The 12,297-nt window shown below is 42.6% G+C and overlaps 1 protein-coding gene across 1 annotated transcript; it reads right to left on the bottom strand.

The window, feature by feature from the left end:
• Positions 1 to 1,660: 1,660 nt before the first annotated feature.
• LOC121847778 lies at positions 1,661 to 6,494 on the bottom strand. Its single transcript, XM_042330510.1, is given in 3 exon segments — positions 1,661 to 3,020; positions 3,192 to 3,316; positions 5,961 to 6,494. Coding segments are annotated over 3 exon segments (1,695 nt in total). The 5' UTR covers positions 6,238 to 6,494; the 3' UTR covers positions 1,661 to 1,727.
• Positions 6,495 to 12,297: the final 5,803 nt, after the last annotated feature.

Here is a 12,297-nt window from a genome sequence, read left to right as displayed (position 1 = left end):
ACACCCATGCAATCTCCATAGACAAACATTGGCAGTAGAATGGCCCGTACTGAAGAGCTCAGTGACTTTCAACGTGGCAGCATCATAGGATGCCACCTTTCTAACAAGTCAGTTCGTCAAATTGCTATGGAACAACATCTGATTAGGCAATGAGGGATTGCTATGTGCTGCTCAGCTGGTTCCTCTGTGGGTTCAGGAGGAGGTGTAGTCTGGTTGTCATCTATGACCATGGTCCCCTCAGGGTTACCCAGACCCTCCTCACACCCCTCCTCCTTCACCAGCAGCACCTCTGGACCCTCCTCCTCCTGGAAGAGAGGTGATACAGATCACACAGACATACACTCCATCAGGTATGTACACAGATAAAACACATTTTCAACATGGAGTCTTTACCCATCCCCACTACTTTTGAGTCCTATACTGTAGTTACAAAATGACTTCATTGTTGTTAAACCCATCATGGTGGACATAAATATGATGTGGGTAAATATGAGTCAGCTATGATAGGTCAAAAGTCAGACAAACCTGACTAAACTATTTTCACATGTACAGTAGGTGTTTGTTAGTGTCTGGGTTTGTGTTGGTATATTTAGTAAGTGTATATTAGTTATAAAGTGCTCTTGGGTGTATGTAGAATAGGGTGAGATCAGATGTGATGTATATTAAAGAGTCTCAATGCAAGTCAAAGAAAAGTCCCATTGTTTTTATTATGTTTATTAATAATTTTAAATACACCATGTTAAAACCACACATGCACATGTCTCCACTACAAATCTGCTTGACACACTGCATTCATTTTTTCATTAAAAGGTTATTCGGGGGGAAAAAATGCAGTTGTTGAATGGAAGTAATGAAATAGGCATTTGTGAACATCATTTAGCCTACACAGTACAAACAATATATCACCTTTACTTATTCCACATTTTGTTGTTACAAAGTGGGATTAAAATGGATTTGTCTTTTGTTTTAATGAAACAAAATACTCTAAATGTCAAAGTGGAAGAAAAATGTAACATTTGTAAAAGAAAGTGAAAAATAAAACTAATCTTCATCAGATAAGTATTCAACCCCTGAGTCAATACATGTTAGAATCAAACACATTACGTAACCCTTTTTAGGCTGTACAAAGTGTGTACAAAACATTGACACCTTCCTAATATTGAGTTGCCCTCAGAACAGCCTCAATTTGTTGGGGTGTGGACTCTATAAGGTGTCGAAAGCATTCCACAGGGATTCTGGCCTATGTTGACTCCATGTCCTTTGGGTAGTGGACCATTCTTAATAGACACAGAAAACTGTTGAGTGTGAAACATCCAGCAGCGTTGCAGTTCTTGACACAAACCGGTGCGCCTGTCATCTACAACCATACCCCTTTCAAAGGCACTTACATATTTTGTCTTGCCCATTCACCCTCTGAATGGCAGACATACACAATCCTTATTTAACCTGTCTGCTCCCCTTCCTCTACACGGATTGAAGTGGATTTAAAAAGTGACATCAATAAGGGATCAAAGCTTTCACCTGGTCAGTCTATGTCATGAAAAGTGCAGGTGTCCTTAATGTTTTGTACACTCAGTGTATATCACACATGTCTGGATGCAATATTCTACCCAAAAATATTCAACACTGGAATCTGTTACTATGGTTATTCCAAATTATATTTTCTACTGAAAATAATGAAAATGAATCGTTGTCTTTAATGCAGTGTTTGATCCAAACATCAGAAGCTATGAAGTGGAATGGTTTTTCTGCTGGTGTATTCTGAGGTAGCTCCTCTCTGACAACCTCTTCCCACAGTGCGTACAGGCGAACCGCATTTCGCCCGTTTGGCCCTTCAGGTGCATCTTCAGATGGTGCTGGCTGGAGAATCTGTTCTCACACTGGGGTCAGCTATATTATTTCTCCCCTTTGTGGACCCTCTGGTGTCTCTTCAGGTGACCAGCCTGGGCAAAGCGCATGTGACACTGGGTACAGCTGAAGGGTTTCTCCCCTGTGTGGACCCTCTGGTGCTTCTTCAGGTTGCCAGCCTCAGCGAAGCGCATATGACACTGGGTACAGCCGAAGGGTTTCTCCCCTGTGTGGACCCTCTGGTGGATCTCCACCTTCTGGGGGCAGCTGAAGCCTTTGTTACAGAATATGCATAGGAACCGTTTCTCTTTACTTTTGCCTGATGTTGCTCCTCTACCCTGTGCCTTGGCCTTTTGGCCCTTTGAGTTCAATACCTGATCGAAAAGGACGTGGTCCTGTGAATTGGAAGGTCCCATCGACGTGGACACTGACTCGCGATCCCTGACGGTGTGTAAAGGAGATTGGGTTGTGACATTTGGATTTGTCTCTAAGCTTTCCCTGTAATTTAAGAAATCTCTGCCTTGTGAGTGTCCTTCTCCTAAGTCAGTCTTGTCTACATTCCATGTCAGAGGAGCGTCGCCCTCCACTTTCACAGTGACTTCATCTACGACTACAACCTCCCCTTTCTTATCTAGGCACCCTTCAGAGTATACACTACTACTGTACCGGTTCCAGTCCCCTCTAGACAGATCAGTGAGTGTCTCTAAGCCCAAGGGCATGATGCCAGGGTCCATCTCTGTAGTGTAAGAACAAGACAGATCATTGCCAGTCTCGAATGCGTCACCTGAGTCCCGAAGGGAATGAACAGTCCTCGGGCTTGGGTTACTGTGAAGTAAATACTCTGAGCCGGAAGCAGGAGGACAGCCCAGTCTCCCCAGCCCCAGTCTTTCTGGGTCTGATCTGTGGTCAGATCCTGTGCGTAAGAGCCTGTGTGTTACAGTTAAAGTATCCGTGTCTGTTTCTGACTTGAGGACGGCGTTCTGCGTTCCACTGACCTCCGTGATTCTGTGTCGGGTCCTGGGCGGCGCTGGGGCGATGGTGGGGGGGTCCTTTGTGGCTACATGGGGCTCTACAGCTGCCCGAGTCTGGGTGTCTCTGCTGTGCCATGGGTCCTCCTCTCTTTCAGACCTCTCCAGCTTGACCCCAGAACCTGCAGCCTCTGTTTCTGCAGACTGACACAAGAAGAGAGGAGGTTATTACCAGTACATGAGTTGAATTGGATTACAATGTTGTTGAGGATGTACATGTAAGACAGTGAATACCCGAGGGGAGCCTTACTGAAATAAACGGCCACATTTGATTTACAAAGTAACTAATATTTCATGCCACACTATTACACTAACCTCTATTATGATAACTTGCTGGGTTGAGGTTCCACTCCCCTCATCAACAGTGATTGGTTGGTCATCTCTATATGTATTGTGTCCTGCTGGCTTCACAAAGCTCCCGTGGCCTTCAGTGAGATGTCCTTCACCGGAGAGAGTGATTTCAGGAAAAGAGGTTAGGTTAGCTACTGTCAATGCTTAATGGTATGTTTTACACTATTGACATGTTCTAGAATTGGCAAGGATATACAGTGCCTTGCGAAAGTATTCGGCCCCCTTGAACTTTGCGACCTTTTGCCACATTTCAGGCTTCAAACAAAAAGATATAGAACTGTATTTTTTTGTGAAGAATCAACAACAAGTGGGACACAATCATGAAGTGGAACGACATTTATTGGATATTTCAAACTTTTTTAACAAATCAAAAACTGAAAAATTGGGCGTGCAAAATTATTCAGCCCCCTTAAGTTAATACTTTGTAGCGCCACCTTTTGCTGCGATTACAGCTGTAAGTCGCTGGGGTATGTCTCTATCAGTTTTGTACATCGAGAGACTGACATTTTTTCCCATTCCTCCTTGCAAAACAGCTCAAGCTCAGTGAGGTTGGATAGAGAGCATTTGTGAACAGCAGTTTTCAGTTCTTTCCACAGATTCTCGATTGGATTCAGGTCTGGACTTTGACTTGGCCATTCTAACACCTGGATATGTTTATTTTTGAACCATTCCATTGTAGATTTTGCTTTATGTTTTGGATCATTGTCTTGTTGGAAGACAAATCTCCGTCCCAGTCTCAGGTCTTTTGCAGACTCCATCAGGTTTTCTTCCAGAATGGTCCTGTATTTGGCTCCATCCATCTTCCCATCAATTTTAACCATCTTCCCTGTCCCTGCTGAAGAAAAGCAGGCCCAAACCATGATGCTGCCACCACCATGTTTGACAGTGGGGATGGTGTGTTCAGGGTGATGAGCTGTGTTGCTTTTACGCCACAAATAACGTTTTGCATTGTTGCCAAAAAGTTCAATTTTGTTTTCATCTGACCAGAGCACCTTCTTCCACATGGTTGGTGTGTCTCACAGGTGGCTTGTGGCAAACTTTAAACGACACTTTTTATGGATATCTTTAAGAAATGGCTTTCTTCTTGCCACTCTTCCATAAAGGCCAGATTTGTGCAATATACGACTGATTGTTGTCCTATGGACAGAGTCTCCCACCTCAGCTGTAGATCTCTGCAGTTCATCCAGAGTGATCATGGGCCTCTTGGCTGCATCTCTGATCAGTCTTCTCCTTGTATGAGCTGAAAGTTTAGAGGGACGGCCAGGTCTTGGTAGATTTGCAGTGGTCTGATACTCCTTCCATTTCAATATTATCGCTTGCACAGTGCTCCTTGGGATGTTTAAAGCTTGGGAAATCTTTTTGTATCCAAATCCGGCTTTAAACTTCTTCACAACAGTATCTCGGACCTGCCTGCTGTGTTCCTTGTTCTTCATGATGCTCTCTGCGCTTTTAACAGACCTCTGAGACTATCACAGTGCAGGTGCATTTATACGGAGACTTGATTACACACAGGTGGATTGTATTTTATCATCATTAGTCATTTAGGTCAACATTGGATCATTCAGAGATCCTCACTGAACTTCTGGAGAGAGTTTGCTGCACTGAAAGTAAAGGGGCTGAATAATTTTGCATGCCCAATTTTTCAGTTTTTGTTAAAAAAGTTTGAAATATCCAATAAATGTCGTTCCACTTCATGATTGTGTCCCACTTGTTGTTGATTCTTCACAAAAAAATACAGTTTTATATCTTTATGTTTGAAGCCTGAAATGTGGCAAAAGGTCGCAAAGTTCAAGGGGGCCGAATACTTTCGCAAGGCACTGTAACTTCTTGATATACTATTGATTGATTATGTTCCATGCATCCCAGTTTTCAATGAGTAAATAATAGAAAATGCAGTAAATCAAGTTAGAATATGATATTGTGTCATACCATTTAATTTCAATCATATTTTGACCGCAGAACTTTTCATTTGGACTAAACTTGTATATATATTTGCCCATGATAGAAGTAGTCAGATATGAACTGTTCTGAGAAAGTAGCTGATTTTACCAATTTTTAGATAATTGACATTAAATGGTAAAAAAAAGAAAAAGTTAATTGTTATTAAAAAAAAAATGTAATAAACAAATAAAATAGTTTAAAAGCTTACAAACAGGGTTGTTAAATTATATAAAACTCAACAATTTATCTTTTCCAGTGATGAAGACATAGATATCTCATGGTAAGGTGGGGTATGCAAAACTGGACGGGTCGACTTTGAGCACATCGATCTCCTAAATGTTTTGGTATTCAGGTCCAAAAAGTTACTTTCTGACCACTTCTACGATGAGCAAACATGTAGAGAAAGTTTTGTTCAACTCAAATGGGGTGTGGTTAAAAAGTGATTGAAATCAAATGGAAAGACCCAATATCATATTCTAAAGAGATTCTTGATGCACGACATTATCTATTATTAACTCACTTAAAACAATGTGATGTATGTAACAAAATCAGTCGAGCTATAAACAGAATGGTTTTGGTTAAGCTCATTTGGGGGGAGATGTGGAACGACCCTATTGTGTCTTTGGGCAAAATAACTAAGTAATCAGGTGAATTATTGCATTCTAACTATCCAAAAACTAACCAAGATCCAATTCTGATTAACACATCTAAAGACACACATGCACAAAGAGGAACAAGGCGACAGGCACTGAGCTATATGAACCGAGACAGCCTGGGCCTTGCAAAATGTACCTCTTGCCATTCCTCTGTATTGGTCGAGGATCTTGACACTACTGGGACGACTGGCGAGGACGCGCTCTTGCGTTGTCCTCTCTGCGCGCTCACGTGCCACCTTCAGTTCTAGTAGTTTCCTCCGCAATGTCCTGTTTTCTTTCCGGCTTTGAGTTATTTCCAAACGAAACACTGCATAGTCGTCATCTACGAGTTTACAGATCTCTGCTACGGCTGCATTCGCTAGCACCTCCATGATGGAGGCTATTTGAGTGTGAAAAACCAAACAGTCAGCCATTGTTAGCAGCTAACTTTACCAAGACAACATCAGCCAAGTCCTGTCTCCAACGCGAATCAAATACTACCTGGGGCAAGTATGTAATGCCGTGTAGTTAAATTAGTAATATTTTGAGTTCTATTGATTTAATAAATGTCTAAATAACAACAATATAACCGCTAACGTGAAAATTGAAACTGGTCAATGCTTACTTCCGTTTACTACTTCTTAGATGAGGTTTTGTTGCGAATTTCACGCAAAAGGTGTATTGCCGCCACCAACTGGATAGGGGTGAAAAAATGCACTAAATGATATTATGGGGAACGGAAAATAACATTATTCCACACAAACTACCAACATTTTACAAAAACTACAAAAATCCCACTCCAGTCATGTATGGGGGGGGGGGAATGGCTTGGCACAACTTCAAGAATACAAATCAAATGTTATTTGTCACATGCGTTGAATAAAGTGAAATGCTTACTTACAAGCCCTTAAACAACAATGCAGTTTTAAGAAAATACCCCCCAAAAAGTAAGAGATTAGAATAACAAATAATTAAAGAGCAGCAGTAAATAACAATAGCAGGGCTATATACAGGGGTTACCAGTTCAGAGTCAATGTGCAAGGGCACTGGTGTCGAGGTAATTATGTACATGTAGGTAGAGTGGATGCTAAGGAACTTGAAGCTCTCAACCTACTCCACTACAGCCCCGTCGATGAGAATAGGGGATATGCTCTGTCCTCCTCTTCCTGTAGTCCACAATCATATCCTTTTATCTTGATCACGTTGAGGAAGAGGTTGTTGCCCTGCACCACACTGTCAGGTCCCTCACCTCCCTGTAGGCTGTCTCATAGTTGTCGGTGATCAGGCCTACCACTGTTGTGTCATCAGTAAACTTAATGATGGTGTTGGTGTGAACAGGGAGTACAGGAAGGGACTGAGCACGCACCCCTGAGGGGCCCCCGTGTTGAGGATCAGCGTGGCGGATGTGTTGTTACCTAGGAAAGGAAATCCAGGATCCAGTTGCAGAGGGAGGTGTTTAGTCCCAGGGTCCTTAGCTTAGTGATGAGCTTTGAGGGCACTATGGTGTTGAACGCTGAACTGTAGTCAATGAATAGCATTCTCACTTAGGTGTTCCTTTTGTCCAGGTGGGAAATGGCAGTGTGGAGTGCAATAGTGTATCATCTGTGTACCTGTTGGTGGCTTATGCAAATTGGAGTAGGTCTAGGGTTTCTGGGATAATAGTGTTGATGTGAGCAATGACCAGCCTTTCAAAGCATTTCATGGCTACAGACGTGAGTGCTACGGGTCGGTAGTCATTTAGGCAGGTTACCTTAGTGTTCTTGGGCACAGGGACTATGGTGGTCTGCTTTTAACATATTGGTATTACAGACTCAGACAGGGAGAGGTTGAAAATGTCAGTGAAGACACTTGCCAGTTGGTCAGCGCATGCTCGGAGTGTACGTCCTGGTAATTCGTCTGGCCCAGCGGCCTTGTGAATGTTGACCTGTTGGTCTTACTCTCATCGGCTGCGGAGAGCGTGATCACAGAGTTGTTCGGAGCAGCTGATGCTCTCATGCATGTTTCAGTGTTACTTGCCTCAAAGCGAGCATAGAAGTTATTTAGCTCGTCTGGTAGGCTTGTGTCAGTGGGCAGCTCTCAGCTGTGCTTCCCTTTGTAGTTTGTAATAGTTTGCAAGCCTTGTCACATCCGACGAGCATCGGAGCCAGTGTAGTACGATTCGATCTTAGTCCTGTGTTGACGCTTTGCCTGTTTGATGGTTCGTCGGAGGGCATAGCAGGATTTCTTATAATCTTCCGGGTTAGAGTACCGCTCCTTGAAAGCGGCAGCTCTACCCTTTAGCTCAGTGCGAATTTTGCCTGTAATCCATGGCTTCTGGTTGGGGTATGTACGTACAGTCACTGTGGGGACGATGTCCTCGATGCACTTATTGATAAAGCCAGTGACTTATGTGGTGTACTCCTCAATGCCATTGGAAGAATCCCGGAACATATTCCAGTCTGTGCTAGCTAAACAGTCCTGAAGCATCTGCTTCATCTGACCACTTTTTTTTAATAGACCGAGTCACTGGTGCTTCCTGCTTTAATATTTGCTTGTAAAGAAGGAATCAGGAGGATAAGAGTTATGGTCAGATTTGCAAAATGGCGCAATCAACAGTTGCTTCAAAACTGGGGATTTTGTGGCTAATTGAGGTAAAACAGTAATTCTGCCCATAGATTATGCATGTATGAACTACACATTGACACATGGACAAAAGTAGGTCCCTTCAAATGAGTGGATTCGGTTATTTCAGCCACATCTGTTGCTAACAGGTGTATAAAATCGATAGACAAACATTGACAGTGGAATGGCCTGTACTGAAGATCTCAGTGACTTTCAACGTGGCACTGTCATTGTGGTACCGGAGCGCCAAATATAGGTCCAAAAGACTTCTTAACTGCTTCTACCCCCAAGCCATAAGACTCCTGAACAGCTAATCAAATGGCTACCCAGACTATTTGCATTGTCCCCACCTCTTTTACGCTGCTGCTACTCTCTGTTTATTATCTATGCATAGTCACGTTAACTCTACCTACATGTACATATTACCTCAAATACCTCTACTAACTGGTGCCAGCGCACATTGACTCTGTACCGGCAGCCCCTGTATATTGCCTCGCTATTGTTATTTTTTACTTATCTATTTTTACTTAACACTTATTTTTCTTAAAACTGCATTGTTGGAAATAAATAGACCATGGTGGCGAAGTAATTACAATATAGCAATTAAACACTGGAATGGTAGATCGGCAGAAGATGAATGTGCAGGTAGAGATACTGAGGTGCAAAGGAGCAAGGTAAATAAATAAATACCAGTATGGGGCTGAGGTAGGTAGATAGATGGGCTGTTTACAGATAGGTTTAGTACATAGTAGGGCTTGTAAGTAAGCATTTCACTGTAAGGTGAATTCGGTGCATGTGACAAATTTGATTTGATTTGACACCACCTTTCTAACAATTCAGTTCGTCAAATTTCTGTCCTGCTACAGGTGCCCTGGTCAACTGTAAGTGCTGTTATTGTGAAATGGAAACATCTAGGAGCAACAATGGCTCAACCACAAAGTGGTAGGTCACACAAGTACACAGAATGGGAACGCCGAGTGCTGTTGCGCACAGCACTGCCTCTGGAAGCAACATCAGCACAAGAATCTTGGTCGGAAGCTTCATGAAAATGGTTTCCATGGCCGAGCAGCCACACACAAGTCTAAGATCACCATGCTCGATGCAAAGCGTTGGCTGGAGTGGTGTAATGCTTGCTGCCATTGGACTCTGGAGCAGTGAAAACGCATTCTCGAGTGATGAATCACGCTTCACCATCTGGCAGTTCGACGGACAAATCTGGGTTTGGCGGACACCAGGAGAACGCTATCTGCCCGACTGCATAGTGCCAACTGTCAAGTTTGGTGGAAGAGGAATAATGGACTGCCACTGCAAGGACAATCACCTGTCCGTCCTGTCTCCCTGTAGCGCTATCTTAGGCGTCTCGCAGTACGGACATTGCAATTTATTGCCCTGAAAAACATCTGCAGTCCTCATGCCTCCTTGCAGCATGCCTAAGGCACTTTCAACCAGATGAGCAGGGACCCTGTGCATCTTTCTTTTGGTGTTTTTCAGTCAGTAGAAAGGTCTCTTTAGTGTCCTAAGTTTTCACAACTGTGACCTTAATTGCCTACCGTCTGTAAGCTGTTAGTGTCTCAATGACTGTTCCACAGGTGCATGTTCATTAATTGTTTATGGTTCATTGAACAAGCATGGGAAACAGTGTTTAAACCCTTTACCATGAAGATCTGTGAAGTTATTTGGATTTTTACGAATTATCTTTGAAATACAGGGTCCTGACAAAGGAACATTTATTTTTTTGCTAATTTTCTATTGTGATTTTTTTTGTTGTCATTAATCTACACAAAATACTCCATAATGTCAAAATGAAAATAACATTTGACCAATGCTTACAAATTAATTACTTAGTTGTTGCATAAGTATTCACCCCTTTTGTTAAGGCAAGCCTACATTAGTTTGGGAGTAAAATGTGTCTTTACAAATCACATAAGTTACATGGATTTACTGTGTGAAATAGGGGTTGACATGATTTCTGAATGACTACCCCTTCCTCTGCCCCCCATACATCTGTAAGGTCCCTCAGTCAAGTATTGAATTTCAAGTACAGATTCAACTACAAAGACCAGGGAGCTGTTTGAAAGCCTGATACAGAAGGTCAGTGATTGGTAGACGGGTAACAATAACAAATCAGATGTTGAATCTCTTTAAGCATGCTCAAGTTAACAAGTATGCCGTGGATGACGTCTTAAACTAAAATCATAGAGGAAAACCTGCTTCAGTCTGCTTTATACCAGACACTGGGAGATGAATGCACCTTTCAGCAGGACAATGACTTCAACACAAGGCCAATTATACACTGGAGTTGCTTACCAAGAAGACTATGAATGTTCCTGAGTGGGCAAGTTACAATTGGACTTTAATCTGCTTGAAAATCTGATCACCAACACCTTGACAGAGCTTGAATTTTCAAAATAATAATGGGCAACTATTCCACAATCCAGGTGCACAAAGCTCAAGGCTCAAATGTATTAAGAAGGAAAGAAATTCCACAAATGAACTTTTAACAAGGTACACCTGTTAATTGAAATTAATTCCAGGTGGCTACATCATGAAGCTTGATGAGAGGATGCCAAGTCTGCAAAGGGTGGCTACTTTGAAGAATCTCAAATATAACATATATTTTGATTTGTTTAATACTTTTTTGGTTACTACATGATTCCATATGTGTTATTTCATAGTGTTGATGTATGTCTTCACTATTATTCTACAATGTAGAAAAATAGTAAAAATAAAGAAAAACCCTTGAATGAGTAGGTGTGTCTAAACTTTTGACTGGTACTGTATATTAGGTTATATTGTTCTTTAATCTTAACAATAAAAAATACAAAAATCCACTCTGAGAGTATTTTGTGTAGGTTATTGACAAAAATTAACAAATTAATTTTAATTCCACTTTGTAACCAAATAAAATGTGACGAAACCCAAGGGTGGTGAATACTTATGATACCCACTATGTCAGCTTAATAATGGTTCCCAGATATTCCCTGTGTATGTCTCAAGCCACACTGCTACGATTTCTTCACATTGTGGACACTCCTATGTCTAAGGTTAGTCAGGAAGGAGAAGCTCTTGTAACATAGTTTGCACTTGAAGGGCCTCTCATTGGTGTGAACTGTCTCGTGCATCTTCACATAGTTTGCCTCAGTGAAGCGCTTGCCACACGTGGGGCAGGCGTACAGTTTGTCAGCGTCCGTCCTAACGCTCAGCCTCCTACGTTGTGACCCAATGACACCAGAGGGGATAAAATCAGGAGCCACCACACTCAGGTGGTTAGTCTTTGAGCTCCCTCCTTGACTTCTAGTCAATGTTTGGAAGTTGTTGGGATTCTATACTGTGTTATCGGCTATGTACCTCTTGTGGTGAATACCCATCCTGACCCTGTCTGTATTGGTAACCCTGAGGTAACTGAGGAAGGCTAAACCCAGGTCTAGGCCCAGGGTTTCTATGAACCCAGTCACGAGGCATTAAAATATATCCTGAAGGAGAAGACAGACTTGCTGATAGACTACCACCAGGGGGAGGGGGTCTCCCACCACTCTCTGTGAAGGCTGAAGCCCAGGTTGACCTGCTCTGTTCATCATGGTTACTGTGGTGTTTGTATCCTAGACCCTCCTGTTCCTATCTCTATCAGCTCCAGGTCCTGCTCCATCCCTGCACTGAGACTGTGAAGAGAAGGATCTGGACTGCAGACTGGATTCTCTGTCTCTGATGACCACCAGGACTGAGGTTGTTCAGTCCACCTGTCCACTGGTTGTGTTCTATGTAGTGGTGGAGTCTGTTCCTTGCGGTTGCGTGCTGATCTGGGGTCAGGGTTTGTGACCAGACACTTCATAGGTCCAGTCTCTCCCACCAGCAACACCGGACTGCAGACTGTATACACAAATGTGCATTTCAAT

Source organism: Oncorhynchus tshawytscha, linkage group LG11 (assembly GCF_018296145.1).
Source record: "Oncorhynchus tshawytscha isolate Ot180627B linkage group LG11, Otsh_v2.0, whole genome shotgun sequence".
In the NCBI taxonomy this organism is placed as follows: Eukaryota; Metazoa; Chordata; class Actinopteri; order Salmoniformes; family Salmonidae; genus Oncorhynchus; species Oncorhynchus tshawytscha.
This window is presented reverse-complemented; position numbering and strand designations above follow the sequence as displayed.